The sequence below is a fragment of the Lissotriton helveticus genome, chromosome 5_1 (assembly GCF_964261635.1).
Source record: "Lissotriton helveticus chromosome 5_1, aLisHel1.1, whole genome shotgun sequence".
NCBI classification, from domain to species: domain Eukaryota; kingdom Metazoa; phylum Chordata; class Amphibia; order Caudata; family Salamandridae; genus Lissotriton; species Lissotriton helveticus.
In genome coordinates this window covers 2,062,715,010-2,062,742,948 of record NC_136065.1, presented here as the reverse complement: position 1 = coordinate 2,062,742,948, position 27,939 = coordinate 2,062,715,010, and the positions used below count along the sequence as shown (strand labels likewise).

The window sequence follows — 27,939 nt, the reverse complement described above, 5'->3', positions numbered from 1 at the left end:
GGACATTTATTTGTCTTATTACTATAGGGAACTTTAGCAATATACCCCAGCATCTGCCTTATTTTCAAAGGTAGATATGCTCGCTCAGTTCGAGATATGGCCTGTTGGGATACTCGGACACCCCCCAAACTTGCATCCACAAACTGGAAGGAGTTGGATTTAGCACAGTGAGAGCATTGATGGCGTGTGACAGAAATGTTTTCTCGAACATCAAGTAGCTAGAGATGCAAGGCATTAGTATGGGGTCACTTGACTATTAGACCGGATTAGCAAGGACTCTGATGAGGATAGACACATGAATGGATTATACCAGCTCACGGTAGGTAGGCTTTCCCAGGAATATTGGATAGGTAGAAGGCAGATAGTAAAGGAAGTACAGATAACATCATGACTTCATCTTCACCCATGGATTCAAATCCATTGCTGCCATACTCACATTGAATTCACTATAGTTCCTATGGGTCGATGCTGCTTTGCTATGTTCATCCTCCGTCAGAACTTAGTAGATGTTCAGTTTGCTGTATGATAAGTGCATTACAGTCACTTCACATAATGGTGAATTGGACATATGCTAAGCTGTCACGGATTACCCATGTTACACATTCTACCGGTCTTCATAGGTCATGATGTTCTCTTTAGAAAGCTTTGTGATATTTCCAGCAGGTTTGCCTTATTTTCAAAGGAAGATGTGCTCGCTCACTTCGAGGAATGGCTTTGCGGCATACTCTGGCACCCCCCAACTTGCATCCACAAACTGAAAGGAGTTGGATTTAGCACAGTGAATGTGCTAAAGGTGCATGAAAGACATGTCTCCCTGAGCCTCATGTGGCTGTCATGGGAGCCATTAGTAAAGGTTCACTTGGCATGCATTTGGTAACCTCAGGAAGAAGGAGGCTGGTACTTTACAGGTGGTAAAACGTAGTCAAACTCATTACGTCTTGTTGCGTATGAATGTGATGGGCCCATGCATGGCGGCGGTATGTTTATGTGAGTGCAAGTGATCTGTTTGATTGGGCCCGTGGCTGGCGGTATGGAAGTCTTGTGTGTGGTGCGTGAATGGCGTGTGAACGTTTCTAGGGAGGTATGGCTTGCGTGCCCCCTGACGTTTTCCTACTTAAACTCCCCTGCAAACCACACAGTTTTCTGAAAACTAATTAAATTTTCTTACATTTCTGTGTGGGATCACAGTTCTGGCACAAATGTCCTACCACACAGCATTCCCTGAGTGAAATGATACCTCACTTGTTTAGCGATTGGTAATTTTGATGCCTCCTCAATACACTTTGGGCCCTTGCCCGTCGCAGGCACTTGGACCACCCACACAAGTGAGGTACCATTTTTATCGGGAGCCCTGGGGGAACGCTGGGTGGTAGGAAATTTGAGTCCGCCCGGTGATCCCACAACTTTCCCACACAGAAATGTGAGAACAATTTGATTTTTTTTCAGCAAAGTTTGAGGTTTGCAGGGAATTCTGGGTAGAAAAACATTGGGGGGGTCCATGCAGGCCCTACCTCCCTGTACTCCCCCAGGTGTCTAGCTTTCAGAAATGTGTGAGTTTGGTAGGTTTATCTAGATGGCTGCCGAGTACAGGACCAAAAACTCTGGTACCCCCAGGTGATTCCAGAACTTTCTGTCACAGAAATGGGAGGAACATTTGTTTTTTACACTGTTTGAGGTTAGCAAGAGATTCTGGGTAACAAAACCTGGTGAGAGCCACACAAGTAACCTCATCCTGGATTCCCCTAGGTGTGTAGTTTTAAAAAACTGTATAGGTTTGCTAGATTTCCTTAGGTGCCGGCTGAGCTATGTTTCAATTTTCAAATAAAAGGTCAGTTTACACAGGAAATATGTGATGTGTCCACATTGCGTTGTTTCCTGTCACAGGTACTAGGCCTACCCACGCAAGTGAGGTACCATTTCTATCAGGAGACTTAGGGGAATGCGGAGTGGGGGAAAATTTGTGGATCTATGCAGAGTCCAGAACTTTCCATCACAGAAATGTGGGGAAAATGTGTTTTTTTTAACGAAAGTTTGAGGTTTGCAAGGGATTCTCGGTAATAGAACCTGGTGAGAGCCACAAAAGGTAAACGCTGAGGAGCGCTGAGGAGCTACAGTAAGTGCTAAAGGCCACATCATTTATTTCACCTAAAGATCTGGATGAGGCTTCACTCCTTTATAAGTACTGGCTGGAAGAAGTTGGTAACAAGCTCACTCCCAAGAGACTCTGTTGATCCAAGAGAGCATCACCCCACTCTTCTTGGTATACCCAAGAACTTAAGAGATCAAAAACTGGCCTGTAAGCGCCTTGAAAAAAACAGGAGGAAGGAGTACAATGGTAAAGGAAAAAAAGAGTACAAGATAGGTCTAACCTAGTACAAGGAGATGCTTCTTCATGAAGGTGCTTGCCGGGTTAAGGGACTCCTCTGAGAGGCAGTATGATAGTGCTGCACAGTCACTTTAGGGGGGAGGTCAGGAGGAGGGAGGCGGGGTGTTTAAGATCTCGCATAGACTGGGCATGAGATGGGACAAGGGGTGGTTGAAGTAGAAGATTTATCTGACTGTATTTTACAATCTATGGATGAATATTTCTTGAAGGGTAATCTAATTGATAAGTGTCTTCTCCGATATTGTCAGAAAGTGTGGTTTATACTGTTCCTCTGTAATCACCTTTTCTAATACAAAAGAAAAAAAAGGAAGCTTAACTGAGATCAGTGTACTGTGGTGGCTGCACAGCCAGGCCAGTGTTCATTGGATCAAGGTAGACATTGCATATCTGGTCCACTCTCTCTCTGTTTCCTATTAGAAAGAACTTCAGATTTTTGTACTGAAGATCACAAAAAACAAAAGAAGCAATCAGAAACCCCCAGAAGGAAGAACTACATTTGGGTGGTGTGACCAAGGTATCTTCCACTGCATGCTATTTTCAATGCTCTGGGGTCTACGGGCTTTCATGCTTTTTTCTATCTGGCGGCCTCTGCAGCCCAGCCTGTCATGATGGCTGTATCATGACAGCACTAGCATTATGAGACTGTGATCATTACCCTATTGCAGACACATTTGGTGAGACACTCACCCCAACTATTACGACCATTAGTATACTTTGAGGCCTAGATTCATCTGAACATTTACCTAGAACATGACTGTCAGGCTCCAATGTGCATAATCACGCCAACCAAAACAAGAAAAACTAAGGAGACACTCTGACAGAACCTTTCAGAATTGCTCACACCAGCCAGCTACTAACAGTAACTAGGCTGTGTATTTTAAAACTTGTGTATTAAGAGTAGAGCTGCATCTGAAAAAGAGGACTCATATTATTCCTGCTCTGAGGTCAAGCATACTAAACAATGCCCTATCACATTTAATAGTACAAATAAACTGTTAAGTAAATCAAAGCCATATTCTTTTACTGTATGTTATGTTTTAAGTGTATCCGTGTTTCAAATCCTGCATCAGCATCTAATTGTAGTGGAACCATATCTCTGGGCTTTTTGAGATAATGGCTAATGCTTGATCTAAGAACTGACTAGTATTTCTGAGTGTGAGCCCTCTCTGTTCTGGAAAAGTGACCTTATGACAATGGTTTTAGCTGCATTAGTAAGTCAATAAATTACTCTCATCCCTAAGTCACAGTAGGAAAAAAGTTCCACTGCCATAGACCAAGATCCCCAAAAGGAAATATTGCCCAATCTCATTATTATCAGCACCAGCAACAATGCTGGGAAAAATGGCTCAGCAACAGTTGGCTAACTTTATTGAGAGCCATGACATTCTGGCTTTCGGGCTGGTTTCAGTACGGAAAATGCACTGTTGGAGGTGGCTGAGTCAGTTAGAATGCCTGCAGACGCTGGATCATCAGCTATTCTGGTGCTCCTAGACTTATCCGTAGCGTTCAATACGGTGGACCACCAAATCCTGGTACAGAGACTCCAAGCAATAGGAATTGGAAGGGAGGTACTCACCTGGCTGAAGTCCTTTCCTAAAAATCGTACGCAGAAGGTCGCTCTTCAACCCCACAAGGGTCGGCTTTGAGCCCGCTTCTTTTTACCATATATCTGGCTCCTCTGTTTTCACTCATAGCTAACTGGGGCGTGAAAGCAATATCATAAGCCTACAACACCAGCTGGTGTTTTCCTTTAGGGACCAGTCTGTGGACTCCTTCACTCGATTTTAGGGATGCCTGAGAGACATCGCCCAGTGGATGAACAACAATAAACTTAAGCTTAATGCAGAGAAGACAGAAGTGTTGTTCTTCGTCAAGGGTCTTCTGCCAGCAGCTATTATGTGGCCGGATGAAATGGGCCTGCCACCCACCCCAGCAAATAAGGAAAAAGACTTGGGTATGAAATGGGATGTAGATCTCTCTTTCACAGCTCAAATTCGGCAGGTGACGGCCTCATGCAAATTAAGAACTCTGAGGACATTTTTACATCTACTGCCAGAGGACTGTCTTTGTCCACGCCACAGTGACATCTAGGCTGGACTATGCTAACTGCCTATACCTCGGTCTGCCCGCTTACCTAGTCCGAAGACTGCAGATGGTACAGAGTTTGGCTGCGAGATTGATTAGATGTGTACCATTTCGTCATCATATCTCTCCGCATATAAGAAGCGAGAAGGATTGAGTTTAAGGCTTTAACTTTCGGGCAATACTCTGCAAATGTCTGAGTTACCTTAAATACCGGCTGTGCCGCTACCAACAAAACCGCTCACTGAAGTCCAACTCTCAAAACCTGGTTTGCACACCTCGCTTTGTTAAAGCTGACATTTGTTGGTTTGGCTCATAGGAACCTGTGTACCGTAGAGTTTTTTTCTGAATTTTCTTTGGCGATAGTCGGAGGTTTTGAATTGAGAGGTGTGATCATCATTTTTGCTAACACTAATGTTCTTTGGCTTTTTCTTGAATTTTTGATTCTTGATAAAATATTCTTAAAGATGAACAAGGAAAGAGGAAATCATTGCAATGTTGTGTGTGGTGAATGGATAATCACCGATTCAAGGTGACAGGAGGTCATCCGGACTAAAAGAAGAAATATCAAAGAATAAAAAGGTAACCACATTAAATTTATTATTTTTAAACAATTATAACAATTTTGGACAACTTCTATTATCAACCAGCATAAAAATATTACTATTAAATCGTCAGAGCACCAAAAAGTGATGAGATGTCAACTCTGTGCATTGATAGTTCAGGGTAATAAGAACGTCTATAAAATCAAAATAATTTTCTGTGCAAAAATGTTCACCTTATTTCATGTAGGTGTAGTTCTGTTTTTATGCTCCTTCACCATTCATGGTTGACCACAGTCTTTGCCCTGCTAGTGAACCGGCATGTGAGTTGGTATAGAAAGCTGAACTTCAGTGTGCGGTCCATTAGTCATTCCCAGAGGTGGTGGCTGAGTCAGGCATGTGGGCTAAATCTCCACTGGGAGTACAATAGGTGTTTATACCCTCTCCAGTTCGAGTGGTGATCACAGGCCTCTGGCACTTTCCTGTAGAACCGAAGAAAACTATGCGGCTCTGAAGTAAACATGAAAACAATAAAAAGTGATGGGTGGATTGCTTGCAAAAGTATTCCAATCCATTTATTTTTTGCCCTATACCCTTCAAACAGAAACCGGACATTTGAGGTTCATCAGTGAGCCGAAGATGCAACCCTACGGGCATAGTAGGCGCTGAACAATTGCTAGTGAATTAGACTATTAGAAGCATTCCACCCATCATCTTTTGCTGATGTTTTTGAAGAAACACACCCCATATCCAAGTTGACTTGATATGCCTTGTACCTTTTAACATGCACTGACCCACATTGGGGCAATCTTTTTTGAGCCAGGCTTAAACAGTCAGAGTCTTCTGAGATCTGGATAGGGTTCCGATGCAGGAAGCTGATGAATTCCTACGGGAGGTCTGAGATGACCTTTTTGGGTGGTGGACCAACGGGTTTCTCAGCTTGCTCTCGTGCTTTCTCTTCGTACATGAGGATGCTGAGAAAGGAACAGTAAAGAGAGTGGGAGATTGAGGAAGCAATAGACAGACGGAAAAAGAAATGCAAGGAGTTCGTTTTTCAAAGGACTCTAATACTGAGATAACACCAACTCTCGCACAATAAATCATGTTTCCATACTATACATAGCTTTGTCATGGAAGAATAATTTAACATTCTTGTAGGCACAAATATTCTTGTGGTCACAACATACCTTCTTTTGCTCTGCACCAAGAATCAGGAACTCCATCCCAACACAGATATGACGGACACTTTCAATCCTCAATGAAGCTCCAAGGCGTTTCCTTAAGGGAACACCTTGTCTAGAACTAACTGGTTCTAATGCATAACCCCACGCGGTTCCAAATGAAGAGAACCCTCCCATTTACAGGCAAGTCATAATTGCCTTCACTTTCTTTTTCCAACACCCTATTGTACAGCACTCATGTGCTTTTTGGCTAGGTTGGGGATATAGAAATACTCATGAATAAATGCATATAATGGTGTTGGAAATGCAGGGATTTGTTTGAGATGATGGTTGGTGGCAACAGAAGGTAAGGAAGGGATAATGAGAGTGAAAGTAAGAAAGACAGGAATGCTGTGCAAAGGTTTTAATCGATAGGGGAAAAAGGGAGCAGGAGAATGGGAATGCCTTAGCGAGAGAGTTTGAAGAAAAATAAAGGAACAGAGCACATTGGTTAGACAAATAGAAAAAAGAGAGAAAAGCTATGACATGATGATGGGAATTAAAAGGAGAAAAAGGAATAGAAATGGTGAGGAGAGAAGTGTTGCATAGAAATAGAGAGGAATGTCAAAGCACAAAATCACGTCGACATATGAAGGTGTCAGGGCTACAGTATTCCCTAGTCCACAAAGGAACGAGGAACTACGAATGTTTACCTCTGAAAGTAAATGAATGAGATGATGAAAACTAGTGCACAGCGTGGGTGAGGTTGAAAACAGTTGAGATCGATTTCCTTATTAGATTTAGGGTGACATCTCTTGTCGTTAGGCGTCTGGAAATATAAGTAAGTATGTGCCACTAATGAAACATTGGTTGCATCCCCTCGCGCACTCCTATGTCTCCTTGATGTGTGTCAAGGATTCCTTATGAAAGTATAAGACACTCTTTTTTATGTGGTTTGATTCTTATTTATTCCATGTTTTTTTCTCCTTTGATTGATGAAATTATTTTCATTTCATATCTCATATTATATACATTTTGATGACATCATTGCTTCAAGTATTATCCAATGCATTTCAGGCATAAAATGCCCTTCATCAGGGAGCATATGCTGTGAGAAAATCAAAAATATATTCACAATAATGATATATACAGTGTCCTATATATAACAATAATATCGATCACTCCATGCAACTTTGTGGTGTTTTGTGGTGCTCGTGATTGAAAAGTGCTCAGTGTCCTATGCTATCGGTGTCTTGAAAGTGATACGAACGAGCATTGTCGACACTTACATGTCAGTTGTGGAAACAGTTCCACCGTGTTCGAAAATTAATATGGCCGGGTAAGAAAACTGTAAACGAGAAAATAGTCGTGAGCATCCAAAATGCGCACAATAGTAATATCAGAATGTTATCGGTGTGTTAACTTACTTCAAAGACGCGTGGCGTCTCTCCTATATTCGTCCGGTTCACGCGTGTGTGCTCACAGTGTAGTCGGCTGAGCCTGAATCAGGCTACTTCCTGATTATATGTCGAACGGCTTCCTGATTGGACTAGACTGTCGTTCATGTGACAGTTGTCATGGACAAAAGACTCGAAACTGTAAATAATTCCAGATTACATCAATCAATCAAGAGTATTTGTAAAGCGCGCTACTCACCCGCTAGGTTCTCAAGGCGCTGGAGGAGGGGGGGGGGTCCTGCTACTGCTCGAAAAGCCAGGTCTTGAGTTGCTTCCTGAAGGAGAGATGGTCCTGGGTGAGTCGTAGGTGGGTGGGGAGGGTGTTCCAGGTCTTGGCCGCCAGATAGGTGAAGGATCTTCTTCTGGTGGTGGTTCTGCGGATCCGTGGGACGGTGGCGAGGGCGAGGCTGGCGGAGCGGAGCTGGCGGGTTGGCGTGTAAAACGTGAGGCGGTTGTTGAGGTATTCGGGGCCGAAGTCGTGGAGAGCCTTGTGTGCGTGGGTGAGGAGTCTGAACGTGATCCTCCTGCTGACGGGGAGCCAGTGCAGGTCCCTCAGGTGGGCGGAGATGTGGCTGTGTCGGGGGATGTCCAAGACGAGTCGTGCTGAGTCGTTCTGGATGCGCTGGAGTCTTTTCTGTAGTTTGGCGGTGGTCCCAGCGTAGAGGGCGTTCCCGTAGTCCAGACGGCTGGTGACGTGGGCCTGGGTGACCGTTTTCCTGGTTCCAGTGGGGATCCAGCGGAAGATCTTACGGAGCATGCGGAGTGTGCTGAAGCAGGAGGAGGTAATGGCGTTACCTTGCCTGGCCATCGTGTGGGGGGAGTCAAGGATGAAGCCCAGGTTGTGTGCGTGGTCCGTGGGCTTGGGTGGGGTGCCCAGAGCAGGGGGCCACCAGGAGTCGTCCCAGGCGGAGATGGATGGGCAGAGGATGAGGACTTCCGTCTTGTCTGAGTACAGTTTCAGGCAGCTGAGCTTCATCCAGTCTGCGATGTCTTTCATTCCGTCCTGGAAGCTGGCTCTGGTGGAGGTGGGGTCGTTGGTGAGGGAAAGGATCAGTTGGGTATGGTCAGCGTAGGAGATGATGTTAAGGTTGTGCTTGCGTGCGATGGCTGCGAGGGGGCTCATGTAGACGTTGAAGAGGGTGGGGCTGAGCGAGGAGCCTTGAGGTATGCCGCAGATGTTCTTGGTGGCTTCTGCGAGGAAGGGCGGGAGACGGACTCTTTGGGTTCTGTCGGAGAGGAAGGAGGTGATCCATTCCAGGGCCTTTCCTTGGATCCCGGCGTGGCGGAGGCGGGTTGTCAGGGTGCGGTGGCAGACCGTGTCGAACGCAACCGAAAGGTCGAGCAGGATGAGGGCGGCGGTTACTCCGTTGTCCAGCAGGGTCCGGATGTCGTTGGTGGCCGCGATGAGGGCGGTCTCGGTGCTGTGGTTTGCTGGGAATCCGGACTGCGATGGGTCGAGGGAGCCGTTCGTCTCCAGGAAGGCTGTCAGCTGTTTGTTGACGGTTTTCTCGATGACTTTTGCAGGGAAGGGGAGGAGCGAGATGGGGCGGAAGTTCTTGAGGTCTGAGGGGTCTGCGGTGGGTTTCAGGAGGGCGCTGATCTCTGCGTGCTTCCAGCTCTCCGGGAAGGTGGCGGATATGAAGGAGTTGTTCATGATGTCCCGAAGTTTGGGTGCGATAATGGAGTCGGCTTTGTTGAAGATGTGGTGTGGGCAGGGATCGGCTGGGGAGCCCGAGTGGATGGTGTTCATCGTGTGGGTGGTATCTTCCGTGCTGACCTGAGTCCAGGCGCACAGGGTGGTGGTGGGGGTGTAGGTTCGGTGGTGGGGTACGAGTTCTGAGCACCGAAGCTGTCATGTATGTCGACGATCTTACGGTGAAAAAATGTGGCCAGAGAGTTGCAGAGGTCTTGAGAAGGCGTGATGTCGTTGTTGCTGGCGTTGGGGTTGGAGAGCTCTTTCACGACGTTTAAGAGTTCCTTGCTGTTGTGGGTGTTGTTGTCCAGTCGTTCTCTGAAGGATGACCTTTTGGTGGTGCGGATCAGCTGGTGGTGTTTGCGGGTGGCGTTCTTGAGGGCTGTCATGTTATCCGTTGACTGGTTGTGGCGCCAGGCTTTCTCGAGGTCACGGCAGGATTTCTTGGAGTCTTTGAGATCGTTGGTGAACCACGCGGCTTTTTTGCTGTTGAGGTTGCTGGGAGGGTTTTTCAGTGGAGCAAGGGTGTCGGCGCAGTCGGTGATCCACTGTGTGAGGTTGCGGGCTCCTACGTTGGGGTCCGTGGTGTTGGTGGGAGGGTTTAGGCTCAAGGAGGTGGTGAGTCGGTCGGTGGTGATCTTGCTCCAGCATCTTCGGGGGGTTTGTTGAGGGCGGTGGTGGGTTGTTGTTTTCCGGAAGTTATTTTATATTTTGTTCCTTGGTTCTGTGACTCTATGTTAGGGCAATTTCTTCATGTATCAGAGAATATATTCTTGATGCTTCATCCTCACTGAACGCAAAGGTATCAGCTCTCGCTTCGATACTCTTGGATAGTTCCTCGTATTGCATGTTGTGTTCTGTGATCTGAACAGGAGTTCTAAGGTAACATAAGTTGTGGGCGTGCTACTTGTTTTCTGGGACAAGAATAATCAAACAAATGAATGAGATGATGAAAACTAGTGAACAACTTCTATATCTATCAAAGAGACAAGTCAACCAAAAACTTCATGCTAGCACGTTGATTAAGTATCACAGAGTGCAACGCATCCTGAGGGGTCTACGAATTGTCCTGAAACCTTCTTTGTGCAAAAATTCAAAAAAAATTCAAGAACGATGGTATGCCATCTTAAACAAATGCTCATTGGATCTGATTTTACTCATTATTGAGGAACTTTCAGGTATTCTTCTTGAGTTGTCGAAAGAAATGGATGACATTTCGACAGAACTTGCAGGTATGATGTCCACTGAAGAAGCCCGTCTGCGCCCCGGCTGCGCAAAGGGCCAGAAATGCTGCATGTTTAGGATTCCATCATTTAGATACTCCTATTGTATATAGCCGAGAGCTACTTATTTCTCTTAAAAAAAAACCTTGTGGTAACTGCACGCCCTGGGAGGTTTTACACTCATTGGAGCGGACATGTCCTGTATGTCAGTTTCAATTTAGCAGATCTACTCCTTCCCCTCCGGTTAGCGGTGATCCTTGTTCTAGAATTCGCGCTGCCCTCATTAATGCGCGCTCTTTAGTCAAGCATACGGAGGAGGTTTACGAGCTGATAATTGATAATTCGCTTGACCTCTTATTCGTTACGGAGACATGGCTGCACACCTACTGTGCTCCGTCGATTGAGCTGGCTATCCCCAGGGTTTTTAAGATAGCGAGGTTAGACCGTTGTTCGGGCAGAGGGGGAGGAATAGCAGTAATCTATAAGGAAAAATGGTCTTTGATGAAGGAATGCTCAGGAGTCATTGAGGACGGAGAAGCATTGGAATTTTAGATAGCTCTCTCTCCGCAGTTCACCTTAGGCGGGATGCTGATCTATCGACCCCCGGGCCCTCTGGGCTCCTTTATCAAATCTCTGGAGGAGGTAGTCGCCCAAAGGGCGATGAGGTTCACCAGGTTCCTGCTCTTGGGGGATTTTAATATCCATATGGATGTTCCACCAGCCCCGGCGGTCAGGGATCTGGGTGATCTTTGCGACCTAGTCCATCTTAGGCGACAGGGTCAGGACACCACTCACCTTGGAGGGCACTGCCTTGATCTTGTCTACTCCAACTTTTATATTACATCTGACACTCCTCGCCTAGTCACGTGGTCGGACCATTTCTTGGTAGGCTTTTCTTGGGAGCTGGACAGGACTTGTGCTTTAGCTAAAGAGCATCATGATCCCTTCCCCAAAAAAATTTGTATTCTAGCCTTAGCAGTAGTTTTGACCCATACCCTAAGTCTCATAATATAGAAGAAGCTGCTGAGAATTTTTCAACTTGGATAAGCTCCTCGGTTAGCTCGCTACCACAGCCCAAAGGTAAAAAGTGGCCTAGAGCCTCTCCTCCCTCTCCTTGGTATACGGAACATCTTAAAACCTTAAAGATAGGTTGTAAGGAGCAGGAACGAATCTGGAGGCGAGAGTACTGCCCAGTAGCTAAGGTGGAACTCCGAGCAGTGCAAAAAGACTACTATACTGCTATTAAGAAGGCTAAGGGAGTCTACTATGCAGATAGGATTTGCAAGGCCAAAAATAACAGTAGAGAAATGTTCTCTATTGTTAAAAGTTTTACGTCCCCAGTGGCAGATGCTCTGTCGGACCCTATATCTGTGGACTGGTGTGAGAAACTGTCCACGTATTTTAAAGAAAAAATACGTAAAATCCAAGCGAGTCTTAGGCCGCTCGATTTAGTCTACTCCCCTTCTGATCAGGAGGCTCGGGATCAAGTTGAATATTCCGGATCCCCTGCCTCATCTAATAGCACAGAGTCGAAAGACATGATGTGTTTTTTTTAAAAAGTTGAAGAGAAGGACGTAATGGCCATCTTAAAAGCTTTGAAGTCCGGGTCTCCTGTTGATCCCTGCCCGGCTAGAGTTTTGAGTGGTGTAGCAGAAGTTATTGCGCCTATAGTAACTGACTTGGTTAATGAGTCTTTACAAACAGGTGTGGTACCCCTTCAGTGGAAACAAGCAAAACTTCTCCCACTGATCAAAAAACCTTCAGCTGATCCTCTGATTACCTTTAGCCAAGGTCTGTGAGAAGGCGGCCTTTCGGCAGTTGGAGAAGTTTGTGGAATCATCGGGGGCGTTACATCCTGCCCAGTCCGGATTCCACACCTCCTTTAGCACCGAGACCGCGCTCGTGGAAGTCATCGAGGCCATTAGGGAATGTCTGGATGGGGGCGGCAGAGCGGCTCTAATTCTATTGGACCTCTCTGCCGCGTTTGATACGGTCCCCCATGTCCAGCTTCTCACTAGGCTGGAGGATATTGGCATCACGGGCGCGGCCCTCAGCTGGTTCAAATCCTTTCTCCCAGACCGGTTCCAACAAGTATGGCTGCCCCCCTACCACTCATCGAATAGCAGGGTAGATACAGGAGTTCCCCAAGGGTCGACTTTAAGTCATCTGCTTTTTAATGTTTATATGACCCCTCTTGTCTATCTGACCGAGAGCTTGGGTGCGAAAATAATGGCTTATGCCGACGACACCCAACTTCTCTTCACCTGGAACAAGAATAATCTCTGTACAGATGGTGTCCGACAGTGCTTGTCCTCAGTTTTTGCCAGGCTTGCCCAGGCTTGCCTCAAATGTAACGAGGACAAGTCAGAGATACTTCTGTACGGCCACTTTCCGGCGGATTTTAAGGAATCCATTTGGCCCAGTGGATTGCCATGCCCCATCGGGGACTGTGGGGTTGCTTAAAAATTTAGGGATCTGGTTTGGAGCTGATTTATGCTTCAGGGAACAAATTACACGGTTGGCAGGCACGTGTTTTGGAACCCTAACCACTCTCCGGAAGTTTTTTCCCCTTCTTCCCCAAGAGGCAAAAGAAACAGTAGCCAGAGCACTTATTCTTTCGCGTCTGGATTACGCTAACGCCCTTTACATCGGTGCACCTGACTTTTTGATACGCAAACTGCAGGTGGTCCAGAACGGGGCAGTAAGGCTCCTCTTAGACATTCCAAGGAGACTCAGCGTACGCAAACAGCTAAGGGAGTTACATTGGCTTCCAGTGGCCCATAGAGTACGCTTCAAGACCTTGGTTTTGGCTTTCAAAGCCTTACATGGCCCGTGCCCGTTCTACCTAAGGGACAGATTTGCTTTCTATCAACCTCCTCGTCAGCTGCGATCTGCCACTCTTAGACATCTGGTCATTCCTAGATTTAAGAGAGCTCGTCTAGGGGGGCAATCTCTGACGGTTAGAGCTGCTCAGATGTGGAACAACCTTCCTGACGTACTTAGGCATTCGACAAACCTCACATGCTTTAAAAAACATCTGAAAACTCACTTTTTCAGGCAAGCCTTGTAGATTCCCTGCGTTTCCTTTAACTGACACTACAATCCTCTTTCGCGCCAGGACAGTTTCGACTAACAGTGCGCGTTACAAGTAACCATATAACATAACATAACATAACTATCAAAAGTACTAGAGGATATCAATGGACAAATTGAAAAACACACGCAAGAAATTAACGATAGGAAAATCAGGAAATGTAGGCGAGATACGCTTGATTATAAATTAGGAGAGGTCTACACATGGGCTGACGTATATGCCCAGAGATGAAGAAACCGCCCTTATTCACAATACACTGACACCTCTTCATCTGGGAGTGATGTTTCTAACAAACCGCCTATAACCAAATCACAACTTGCTAAGAAGCCTCAAGGACCTACAATAGATGGAATACCGACAACTTCCACAGATAACATATCCCCCAAGGTGCCTTTTTTAGACCAAGGCCCGAGCTAACAGACGACCCAGGAGGGGAAAAAAACAAAGAGTTACCAAACACAAGAAGTGTGACAGGGAAAAGAAAAGAAAAAAACAACAGTGAAGACCAACTAGTCATCAACATCTCGGACTATGTATTATCCAACCAGGAATTAGCACTATTACAGAGAGGGACATCTTCTGTCCCTACCACACAAACTAATACACTGGAATTAGAGATCAGTTTATTTAAACTTATGAGGAAACTGAGGCTGCATCATTTTTTTGACAATATAACACCAAAACCTACTACACAGGAACAAGATCAACTGAGAGGTCTCAGACCTAGGAGCTCATTCCAACCTCCCGTAAGTCACAAAACCCTTGATCTATTTGAGACACTTGTTAAACAGGATCTGACCAGGGGGCGTGGCCTGGAGCCGTCGATGGTGGACGTTTAGTTCTCCAGCTCCGTCCTAAGCCCTGAATACAAGCTGATTATCCTGCATTCCCCTGCCTGCAGCTCACCTGATCCCTAAACAGGTTGTCTCCGGGGGCGAGCGGCGTGGGGCGGTGCGGTATAGCCCCTCTCGGACCGCTCCTTCGGCGAGTTCCGGCGACGGAGCCTGTTGCGGCCTGTGGGTCGGAGTGGAGCCCCGGCCTAAAGTGATTGGCCTGGCCGGCCTACCCCCTGCCTCCTTCGCGGTCCAGTCGGGACCCGGGATTGGACTTCCCCTGTGTTGCTGGCCGAGACTGCGGAGTGCGGTGAGGTGCCCCGCCCTGACTCGGGCCCCGCTACCCCCCGCTCGGTCGCTTCGCCACGGGCCGGCCGCCCTGCTGCGAGGCCCTTCGGGACGCGGGAATACTCCCGGGCCGTCCCCCCGCCCTCACACGAAGCTAGCGGGACTCCGGCATTCCGCCGCATGGAGAGGGACTGAGGAGCGGGCGACACACACGATCCGCTGCCACCAACACGAGACCGGCTTCGCCCTGCACAAGCTGCCAGCATCACAACGCGGATCGGCCCGACTTTGCTAATATCCTGGCGCCATCTTGACATCTCACCGGGGCCTGGTCGAGACCCTCGGGCCCTGGCGCTCTCGCCTCGCCTGCCCCCGAGCCGACAGCCGGAGGACCTGAAACGCAGCACAGAGTGGCACGCATTGAAGACACGCGGGCCTCAGGTACAGGGGTCTGAAGAGGGGAGGTGCGCCACGCGCTTTGGCGCCTTATCACAGCGCTGCAGCCCCAACCCTTGCCGCGCTCCCGGCGGGTACGACAAGCTCTGCAGTGGCCTGGACCCCACCACCTCTCCCCTCCCGCCGCCACTGCGGGCCTGGGGTCGTTCCTGCCTGTGGAGACGCCGGAGGCGTACCGACCCACCCTGCATTGACACCTCGCCTTGGTAGCCTACACTGTCCCTGCCAGCCCTGGGGACTTCGCTACACCCGCCTCTACCCAGCACGTAGTGGTCCTTCCATAACCACTGCCGGACGCTCGGAGGGACTGCAGCGATCTGCTGCATCCACTACAGCGCCACCCTGCTAACGAGATCCATGGGCAGACACAGGAACAAGTCTCGGGGCCAGGGCGCTCAGGCGGACGTGCAGTCCACGGGCTCTGACGATCCGCTGGCCTCTTCCAACATGGACATCATCCCGCCGACCGGTAAGGGATCGCAGGACGCCAAGCTAGATCTGATCCTGAATGAAATACGCGCGACGCGGGAAGCGCTAGAATCGCGCATAGACAACATGGCGACTGGACTGTTCCTACTGAAGGCTGACCATAACAAGTTGGCGGATCGGGTGGCAGAGCAAAAAATAGCGCTAGATGACCTAATCCCGCAGCAGACGGAACACTCCACGAAATTGGAAAACGTAGAGAAGCAGCTAAAGCAACTATGGGATAGAGTGGACGATGCTGAAGGACGTGCCCGCCGCAACAACGTCCGCATCCTGGGCATTCCGGAGAGAAGCGAGGGGAGGTACCCCACGCGGTTTGTGGAGGATTGGCTGCGGAAGCTGGTGGGCCAGAGAGACCTCATCGCCCTATACAGTGTGGAACGGGCCCACAGGATGCCATCGCGGCCCCCGCAAACTGGGGCACCTCCTCGCCCCCTGATCGCTCGTCTCCTCCACTTCAGAGACCGAGACACTGTCCTGCGAGCGGCCAGGGAGGAAGCGCCAATACCCTTCGAGGATAAGACTATATCGGTCTACCCTGATTTCACTCCCACTGTGCAGCGGGCCAGGTCCAACTTCATGGGGGTGAAACGCAAATTGCGGGACAGGAACGTGAAATATGCACTTTTGTTCCCTGCTCGGCTCAAAATCCTACATAACAACAGGTCACATTTTTTCGACTCACCTGAGGAGGCGGCGGAGTGGATGGAGGTCACTCTGACCCAGCCGGCGTCACAGGACCCATTCGCGGCCCACCGCAGTGACACCCACAGGGGCTCGCCAGGCCGACGGAACAACACTCACAGCCCCGGCCACCATTCATCCCACGGAGCATCGGTGATGACGCATCCCCCTGGGCACCAGACGGTGGACCACTCGTCATCATCCCCGCAACAACGCCTAACTGAGGAGGCACTGGCTGCCCACGACGCGGGAGCACCCGGAGACAGACTCACCGTCACCACCGTCACCCACACTGAGGTGTTTGGTTCAGTTGACAGCTTGCAGCTCTTCCCGAAGATCACGGCCCAGATGGCAGCGGAGTTCTGAACCACGGCACGATTGAACCTCTCCGGGTGGTGACGTATAACTAATCCCCTCCTTCACATATGGTGGGTTGTATGTGTGGGGGCCCATTGTATTGTGGGCTATCAAGCCCACGCAGTCCGTTCAGGGACAATCGACGGAGGCCTACCACCCCCGGTATGCACACAAACTTGACTAACTTGTGCCCACGTTGGGCACCATGGTTTGGCTCCTGGGTATGTTGGCTCAGGGACCCTTTTGTTCAGGGGTTACATGTTTGCGAGACACTCTCATTTTCTAGCACAGCAGGACATGTGGGGTCACCCAGTTGTTTCACATTGCCGCACTGCACAGATGGTAATGGGACCTCTTAACACTTACCAATTGTGCACCTGGAACGTGCGTGGCATGGGATCAGTGCACAAACGACACAGAATCCTTGCACAACTCAACCGCAGGGGAACACAGATTGCTTGCTTGCAAGAGACACATTTGAACGCTGCTGAAGCGGTGAAATTGCGCAAGAAATGGAGGGGGCAGCTCTTTGCTACCTCATATTCTGCATTCTCAAGGGGGGCGGCGATTTGGCTCCGTGGCTCTCTTCCCTTCCAGATGCTGGAGCAACGGATTGATCAGGAGGGTCGTTATGTATTTGTACGGGGACTGTTGGATGGGGAGGCGGTTGTCATTGGATGTGTATACTCACCTAACGCAAACCAGTCGGACTTTTTGTTAACTGTTAACGAGGTACTTGCAGGTTGGGCTGATCTTCGCTGGATCATCGGGGGCGATTTCAATGCTGTACTTGATGTTATGCTAGATAGATCACACCCCCCCTTACAGGCTACCGAGAGTAGGAAACAGGCAGATGCGCTTGCGAGTTGGGCTGAGGGCTGGGATCTGGCAGATGTGTGGCGCAGCATACACCCTCTGGAAAGGGAATACTCCTTTTTCTCCCCTCCCCACCAGCTTCACACCAGAATTGACCATGTTTTCTGCTCCCGTTCCCTTACGGCAATGATTGTCCAGGCCCAGCACATGGGGAAAACTCTATCGGACCACAACCCCGTGGAGATTACTTGGCAGTGGGGTAGGAGGCTGGCTCCCATTCCGACTTGGCGACTGTCTCCAGATCTCCTCGAGGATTCGGTCTTCCGGTCCTCCCTGTCCGACACTATCGACACCTACTTCTCCACGAATGCGAGCACGGCCAGCTCCCGGCAGATAGAATGGGACACTTTCAAAGTCTGTCTTAGGGGGACTGCTATGACCACTAGGGTGGGAAGGAGGCGGGAGGTGATCAGCCAACTGAAGGAGGTGGAGGGCTCACTCGCGTCCCTAGAGAATGAGGCAGCGGGCACCAATGCTCCCTTTACACCTCTGCAAGAGGCACATATTAGGCACGCGGAGCTACTGGAAGACCTGCGGCTTATAGACTATAGGGAATACACGAATAGGCAACATACACAGGCAGACCGAGCCGGTCCCCTACTAGCCCGCCTACTACGGGACTCCCCGATCAACCACCCCGTTTTGAGGGTCCTGGACCAATCTGGCCGCTCGGCTACCACCCAAATAGGGATTAATACGGCGTTCAAGGACTATTACACCACGCTGTACGGTCCCCCACAGCCCTTATCAGAACCCGCACTTGCGGCCTTCATGGAGGGTCTGGATCTCCCACAACTTACTGCCAACCAGACCAAAGACTTGAAGCGTACTGTTTCAGAGGCGGAAATCAGACATGCGATACGAGCCCTTCCGAAGGGTAAGGCCCCCGGGACGGATGGCCTACCAGCTGAATTCTACGCAACATATATAGACCTCCTGGCCCCACGGTTACACGCTGTTTATCTGGAGGCCCTGCGTACAACCTCTCTACCGCAATCATCCATGCAAGCACTGATCACGTCCCTCTTGAAACCGGCCAAAGATGGTCTGCAGATGGCCGATTACAGACCCCTGTCCCTTCTCAATACTGATTCTAAAATATTGAGCAAGGTGCTGGCGTCGAGGCTTGTGCAGTATGTGCCACAGCTGGTCCACTCAGATCAGTGTGGTTTTGTAACGGGCCGTAATACGGCCATGAACCTTAGGCGCTTAGCCCAGCTCATGCTCGGAGATAATGTGGGCACGGGCTCCGAAGGCTGCATATCTCTGGACTTAAAGCAAGCGTTCGATTCATTAAGATGGGACTATATGTTCGCCACCCTGTCAAACTTCGGGATACCGCCCGAATTTCTCGCTTGGGTCAGATTGCTGTATACCATCCCCACGGCCAGGGTGCGCACCTCCCATCAAATCTCAGGTCCCATAGCTATAGCACGAGGCACCAGGCAGGGCTGCCCGCTCTCCCCTCTCCTCTTCGTCCTTGCCCTCGAACCGTTGCTCTGTAGACTCAGGTCGATGGCCCCCCACTATGGCATACAACGGCATGGTACGGACCACATTGTATCTGCGTACGCGGATGATATTATATTATATCTACGCGACCTGCGGGGCGACTTGAGTCCAGTTGCCCAGGTTTTTGAGGATTTCAGAGAGATCTCTGGCCTCACCATCAGTGAGTCTAAGTCCTATGGGTTCACCTTTGCAGCCGCAGGCGAGTCGGCCCCCTGCCTTTTGCCCCTCATTAATTCCAGATAGCGGAAACCACCTTTCGATATCTTGGGATACAGATATACAGAGAGGCGGGCATGATGATAGACGGCAACCTGGGGAGGGCCATCAGAACGATGAAGTCACAAATTCAGTTCTGGCTAACATTGCCGCTCTCAATACCCGGCAGGGTGGCAATATCCAAGATGGTGATGCTCCCCCGTCTCATCTACTACTTCACCAATCTGCCATTCCAGATCCCGGCGGTGACATTTAAGACCCTCGACTCCCTCCTCACCGAACTGGTGTGGGGGCATGGCCGCAGACGCATAGGGCTGGCCAAGTTGCAGCTCCCCTCCGACTCCGGAGGCATGGGCTTACCGGACTTCAGAGCTTATAATTATGCGTGTCAGCTACAATGGCTAGCTTACTGGGTGGCGGGCCGCAATCTTCATGAGATTAATGTTTCAAAGGACGACCATGCTAAGGGGAGAGTGCACATCTTGCTCCTACCTGGCTCGGATCTACCTAGAAACGCCCCGCCGCTTCTCAAGCTGGCGGTAACATACTGGCGGAGGGCATTAAAGTACACGTCCCCCGGGACACCTTATGCCCCCACAGTCCCACTGTTGGGCATACCTCTGGGCTCGGGCACACTCACGGCGACCTTGCTGGAGCCTTGGCATGACGCAGGTGTGACACACGTGGGTGACCTGTTTGCGGAGGGGCACCTATTATCTTTCGAAGACTTCAGAACCAGGCAGGGCGTCCCCGGCGGCTCCTTTCTTCTGCACGCCGGACTCTGCCATTATATCGCACGCAAATGGTCGCCTGATGGGCGGGAGCCTGTTACGAACCCTCTCGTCACAATGCTCTACCTCATGGGTACGGGCGGCCATCTGACCAGGTGGCTCACAGCTAGCATCAAAATGGGGAGGGCACTTACACTGTCACCACTGCGGGCGGCATGGGAAGCAGATGTTGGAAGGCCACTGAGGGACAAGGAGTGGGAGCGCATGCTTCAGTTCCCCAAAAAAGTAGCTAGGAACCCCAAATACAAGTTCATCCAACTGATGTTACTACATAGAGCCTACCTGACTCCGCACCGCCTCCATATGATGTTCCCTGCATCCAAGAGCAACTGCCCCCGATGCGATGCAGATGACGCATCACTGGTACATATGCTGTGGCAATGCCCTAAACTAGGGTATTTCTGGACCACTGTCCATGACTCACTCGAGAAGGCTGGTCCTCTGACCAGATCACCTACACTGGAACGTACACTACTAGGGCTGGGGCCACCAACACGCACCAGAACCGTGGCGACACGCTTCTCAGATCTGGCCCTGTTGCTGGCGAAGCGCGCCATCACGATGAGATGGAAATCATCTAAACCGCCCAGCCCGGACCTATGGCGGGCAGAAGTAGTGCGCTGGGGTAAGGCTGAAGGTGAAGCACTACAGAGAGAGGAACGCAGGGGCCTCCGGAAAACCCCGATCTCGCTGGACTGGTTTGCCACGTTGGGGGCATTTGAGGCTGGCAATGACGAGGATGAAGGAGATACAAGTGAATAACCACTTGTGGTGTCACTGTGCCCTGATTCACTCTCCCATGCACGGACACTGCCTACGGTGCACTACGATGGGATACCGGGGACCCAGACCCATCGATCACACTACAACACCCTACCTGGGTGTTCAACTTACACTACGTATCCATACATTGGGAGTGCCCCACTTGTCGATATTTCAATTATGTACCTGTTGAGAGAGTGTCGGGTGGGATTTCCTAGGGGTGGAGGGTGGGATCGGGTGTGAACGGGATTTGTTAGTTTGTTCTGGTTCATCGACAAAATGAAAAATCGAATTCACTTGGTTTATATATATGCTTTAGGCAAACGCATGCATGTATCACCGGGATTAATACTGAGCTCGTATATATGAAAATGTATGCATGTTACTGCTCTAAAAACTATGCTAATAAACAGATTTAAAAAAAAAAAAAAAAAAAAAACAGGATCTGACCAAACTGAAATTCCAGAAAACTATCAGAAGAAATATGACCAATAAAGATCTGGGAATACTCAAGAGATTAGCCAACAATAAACTCGAAACCTGCGTGAAGGCAGACAAAGCAGGAGGTTTGGTGATCATGAACACCAGTATGTATGAAACGAAGATCTTAGAACATATATCTGATTCCAATACTTACGCACTTTTGGAGTCGAAGCCTACCATGGAGTTCATGAAGACTTTTGTTAACAGGGCCAAAGACAACGGTATCATAAAAGAACGAACAAAGAATTTTCTAATTAAGCAAAATCCAAAGAGCCCCACCTTTTATATGATGCCGAAAATTCACAAAAAACGTGAAGACCCACCATTGAGACCGATTCTCTCCACTAGAGAGAGTCTCCACGAGCCCATTGGTCAATTCTTAGACAAATACTTACAACCGACAGTAAAACAAATGACTACCTACATAAAAGATACTACAGATTTCTTAACCCGACTCAGTATGATACAGGTCAAACAAGATGAACAATTAATCTTGTGCACAGCCGACGTGAAGTCACTCTACACTGCAATTCCACATGCCTTAGGATTAGAAGCCATGGAACAAGCGATACTAACCACAGATCTTGTCGTACAGATGCAAACTTTCTTGATGGAACTAATGGTCTTCACTCTAGACCAGAGTTATTTTAAATATAACAACAAATGGTACCAACAACTCGTGGGGACCTCCATGCGAAACTGCGCAGCGCCTGTATACGCGAACATTTTTATGAAGTCCTATGAAGAAATCAACATCTTGAACAACCCCAACTGGACGCCTAACTTGAGGATGCTAGTAAGATACATTGATGACATCTTCATCCTATGGAATAACACAAAAAAGAAACTAGAAGAACAATTGACCAACTTTAACACAGTTGATGAAAGGATTCAACTCACCTTGGAGATCTCAGCTAAAACCATCACATTTCTAGATGTGCAAATAACGTTGTCCTCAAAAGGCTAGGAAACTGATATCTTTCGCAAGAGAACCGACAAGAACAACACCCTACACTATAAGAGCTTTCATCAAACAGCCCTCAAACAACATCTTCCCCTTTCACAAATGATGAGAGTAAAAAGGATTGCATCAGACCCCATAAAAGCTTCTTCAAGAATTGAAGAAATGGGAGAGAGATTCGCGAGAAGAGGGTACCCCAACGAGATCATTAACAATGCTAAACAAAGAGAACACAAAATGAAAAGAGAAGACCTACTCAAGGGACACAAACGGTCTGATGAGGCAAGAACCATAGTGTCGAAATATTCCACATCTAGTATGAATTTCAAGAAAATTATCAGAAACCATTGGGGTATTTTGAAAGCTGAACCAGACTTCAACTCGATCTTTGACAATCCTCCTATCTTCCCATACACCAGGGGCAAGAACCTAGGTGAACTCCTAAAAACTAAAACCATCACACAGATTACGTACAGGGGAACAAGACCATGCCTACATTGTGGCAACTGTAATAACATTATAAGATTTACCACAATAACACATCCAATGAAGGGCCATAATATTAAACTGCGGGTCAATGCTACCTGTGGCACCTCTAATGTCATATATTTGCTAAAGTGCCCATGTGGCAAAGTATACGTTGGGAAGACTGAAAGAAAAATCAAGACGAGGATCAATGAACATAAGTCAAACATAAGAATGCACAGCCAGAAATCATCAGTTGCACTCCATTTCACGGAAACTCACCATAACATGTCACAACTACAATTCCTCATCTTAGAGACTGTAATCAGACGAGAAGGATTGGATAATACCAAATATTTACTCCAGAGAGAGAACTTTTGGATGTACACTATGAACCTTTGGTTTGAATGATCGCATTGAATTTGCTTGCTACCTTTAACATGAACTGTCCTTAATGTTGTGATTTGCCTTGACTCTGTGTCGATGTTTAGGCGCATTCATTACCATGCGCTTTTCATTAATTTTTTACACACACACAGACTTCGTTTTTACGTTATACCATTTCCGTTTTTATTTTGTTAATTTCATTATAACATATTCGTCAGTGTCCTCACTCTAGAATTATCTGCAGTTTCGAGTCTTTTGTCCATGACAACTGTCACATGACTGACAGTCTAGTCCAATCAGGAAGCCGTTCGACATATAATCAGGAAGTAGCCTGATTCAGGCTCAGCCGACTACTCTGTGAGCACACACGCGTGAACCGGACGAATATAGAAGAGACGCCACGCGTCTTTGAAGTAAGTTAACGCACCGATAACATTCTGATATTACTATTGTGCGCATTTTGGATGCTCACAACTATTTTCTTGTTTACAGTTTTCTTACCCGGCCAGATTATTTTTCGAACACGGTGGAACTGTTTCCACAACTGACATGTAAGTGTCGACAATGCTCGTTCGTATCACTTTCAAGACACCGATAGCATAGGACACTGAGCACTTTTCAATCACAAGCACCACAAAACACCACAAAGTTGCATGGAGTGATCAATATTATTATTATTAATGAGTTTTGTATCGCGCGTGGTTACCCTTGGGCATCCCAGCGCTTCTCCAGAAAGAGCGGCCCTGACAGAAACGACTCATTAGACAGGAAACAGGTGAGTCTTTAAAAGTTTACGAAATCGTAAAGTGCTGGTTTCAAAACGGAGGGCAAGCGGAAGAGAATTCCACAGCACTGCCACGTTGACAGAAAATCTTCTGCCACCAGACCTAGCCTTTCTTACTCTTGCAACTTGCAGGAGATGTTGGTGGTCTGAGCGAAGGGCGCGAGGGGACTTGTAGGGTTGAACCATACCCCGAAGGATAGGAGGTCCTTTCCCTGCAGGATTTTGTGGGCTATGCAGAGTGCCTTGAACTTCACCCTCTCTCTGACTGGAAGCCAGTGAAGCGCCTTCAGCGCCGGGCGGGCTGATTGCCGCCTGGGAAGGTCTGTCAGAAGCCTGGCAGCGGCATTTTGTACTTGCTGCAGTTTGTTCAGAGTGGCTTCTGGCGCCCCCAGGAACAGCGCGTTACTATAATCCAGCCGGGAGATGATGAGCCCCTGGATTAATAGCCTCCTGGAGGTCATCGGAAGGAGGGGTAGGATCTTCCGGGCTGATCGGAGCAGGCCAAAGCACACGCCTGCGGTCTTTTTGGCGTGTGACTTAAAGGAAAGGTCCTGCTCCAGCCACACCCCCAAGCTCTTCATCTCCTGTTTAGGGGTAGGTGGCACTCCCAGACAGCTGGGCCAGCTGCTTAGGGGTAGGGAAGGAGAAGAGTTCCCCAACATCATCAGCTCGGTTTTAGAACCATTGAGCTTGAGGGCTGAGTTACCCATCCAGGTAAAGATCTTAACCAGGCATGCATGCAGCTGATCGGGCTGGTTCGCGGACTGGGGGAGCCCTACCACCAACTGGGTATCATCGGCATAGCTGATGATCTTGATTCCCAGTGGGAGTACCACACTCTCCAGCGGGGCCATATAAATGTTGAACAGTGTAGGGCTCAACGATGAGCCCTGTGGCACACCACACTGGAGAGGGAACGATGTTGACTTTTCGTAGCCTTCCCACACCTCGAACGTGCGCTCTTGTAAAAAGGACGCGAGCCATTTCAGCGCCATCCCGGAAACTCCCACCCCCGACAGTCGCTGGAGTAGCACCTGATGGTTTACGGTGTCAAATGCCGCACTGAGGTCCAGGAGGATCACTGCCACTGATCCCCCTGAATCCAAAATGCTCCTGGCATTCTCCACGACTCCCAGTAGAGCGGTATCCGTCCCCTGACCGGGGCGGAAACCCGGTTATATATACGACACTGTATATATCATTATTGTGAATATATTTTTGATTTTCTCACAGCATATGCTCCCGGATGAAGGGCATTTTATGCCCGAAATGCATTGGATAATACTTGAAGCAATGATGTCATCAAAATGTATATAATATGAGATATGAAATGAAAAAAATGTCATCAATCAAAGGAGAAAAAAACATGGAATAATATGAATCAAAACACATAAAAAAGAGTGTCATATACTTTCATAAGGAATCCTTGAGACACATCAAGGAGACATAGGAGTGCGCGAGGGGATGCAACCAATGTTTCATTAGTGGCACATACTTACTTATACCTCTGAAAGTAAACCTGAAATTCAACATCAGATTCCTAATTTCTGAAATTCATTTTACTTCATGATTTCAGAATACTGGAATAGTTAAGCTAATATCACTTTAGGGCGGGAAACAACCGTTACAACGCAGTCATTATATGCGCACTACCTTTACATAGCAGTCATTACATCGCATGTCATTACAATGCAGCCATTACAATGCATGTCACTACAACGCAGGCATTACATCGCAAGTCATTACAACGCATAGTACCCTTACACTATCCAACACTTACCCTACTGTTGCACTCACTGGAGTTAGAATAGTAATTTTTACCCCTACACTATACAACACTTACCCTACTGTTACACTCACTGGAGTTAGAATAGTAATTTTTACCCCTTCACTATCCAACACTTACCCTAATGTTGCACTCACTGGAGTTAGAATAGAAATGATTACCCCTATACTATTCAACACTTACCTTAAATGCAATGTAATGGTATGCATTGTAATGAGATGCGTTGTAAAGGTAGTTTCTGAAAATGCGATCTAATGGCGTGCTATGTAAAAGAATGCGTTGTAAAGGATGTTGCGATGTAAAAACTGCGTTGTAAAGGCATGCATTGTAAATGTATGCGTTCTAACGTCATACATTCCTTTAGGGCAAAACAGAAACTGTAAGCCGAAATCCAAGTTAGTAATTTGCAGCTCAATTTCTTGTCTGTAAAGTATCTTCACCTCTTAATGGATTCAAGCAGCATTGTAGACCTTGTAGTCATATGTTTAGAGGGAAAATAATACATGTGCACTAGGTGTATATTTTTACAAAGTGAAATAGATAAGAACTATGTACACAAAAGTGTGAAGGCTAGAGGAAAAGTGGATATTCCTTCTCATCATGAAGTATAATGTCTTAAATTAAGGGGCTTTCTAGCAACCCTCTTTTCAGGTATTCTAGAAGCCATCTTGTTTTACCACTGGTATTTCCTTTCTACACCAGTCCTATTTCCCTCCTCTTCGTGGACATCCCAAAACAAGGAGACTCGGCTCAGATTCCAGATCACACCATTCTCAGCCTCAAAAGCATTATTGAAGAGCTTCATGACATTGATCGCTCTGGGTAATTTGGATAACTTGGTACGCCAACCCATACTTTTGTCCGCACTCACTTACCCAAATGTTGCACATGGTCTGTAACAGCTTTCCTTTTATCATAATATTATTTCCTTTTCTCCTGCAACACTAACTCCCTTCAGCCATGCTCCAATGACAACATCCACACTAGCCTTCCTGGAACCAGGTTTACATCTGGTTTACATTCTCTGAATTGCTCAAACAGTGTTTTACTTGTGGTTAAATGAGATATTCCAAAAGCTACTCACCTGTTCTGTATCTTCCTTTTCCAGTCCAACGCATTGAACTTAGCCAACTCAATTGCTTCTTTGATCGTTTAGTTGAATCTTTCAATAATATCTATTTTTTCATGGATGGCACTGGGTATAGTTCTTATAGCTGATACCACATTAACTCACCAACCTCTCCACTACTCTTGAGAAACACTTTACCCGCTATCAGTCAATATCAAGGATTTAATCACACACAGAAACTTATCCCCTCCCACATATGAAACGTCTAGCTACCTTGAAAGTAAGTCTACCTAATCAACTAATACAGTGTGGCACGTTTGTCCCCTATAGATACTATAATATCCAGTGCCACATCTTTCCAGGGCCTACAAGGCAACCTTTTATTGGTTAAATATGTATGTTGAGCACTTTATCGCTAATATGACATTCACTGCATTCCTAATGGCTCTCTTCACCTCCAAGTTCAATAAATCCAATCATATTCTTTCCTTTATTTTTATCACATCCAAATACCCTCATGAGCAATGCCAATTAATCTCTCTCTACAGGCAATCAAGGGCACTAGCTTAATATGTCTTAAAATAAATCCTTATTTCTAGCCACCTCTTCTCAAAGTATCCAAAGGTCTCCAGTTCAGTTCACAAACTTTTCTTGTCCAACCACCTACTGTCAACGGTTTCAAAATTTCAGCAAAAATAATGTTACACAACATTTCTGTCCTCCATTCTTCCTGTTGCTGCCCCACATGCCAATCCACAAATATTCTCCATAACCCTTGCATGCTCCTTCTCACATTCCACATCCGTCGTCCTAGAAACCTATCAGAATAATCAATCTAATGCACTGTTCTTTTTCCAGACATGTATTCTACCTTACCAGTGTATCCTTGTAAACTTACCATGGAATTCCGAATCAGAATCTAACCCTTTTTTTAGCAAAAAAACTCCAGAAAAGGCTTGCAGTCAGATCTTCATGTAAACACATCAGACCACAAAAGAATTCCAGATCTTATTAATTGCCAAACTTGCAGCTAGTTTCCTTATCCATTAAGAAATAATTTAGCTCCTCGCCCATAGAGATCTTGATGCAAAAGCTTCAATTGATAT

At 47.6% G+C, this 27,939-nt stretch overlaps 1 protein-coding gene across 1 annotated transcript in view; it reads right to left on the bottom strand.

Moving 5' to 3' along the window:
• Positions 1 to 5,043: 5,043 nt before the first annotated feature.
• Positions 5,044 to 27,939, bottom strand: part of AIF1 (allograft inflammatory factor 1) — a 154,733-nt gene continuing 131,837 nt past the window's right edge. Inside the window, exon 6 of the mRNA XM_078645953.1 lies at positions 5,044 to 5,984. Coding sequence (XP_078502079.1) covers positions 5,897 to 5,984 — 88 coding nt within the window. The 3' untranslated portion in view covers positions 5,044 to 5,896. The remainder of the gene's footprint in view (positions 5,985 to 27,939) is intronic.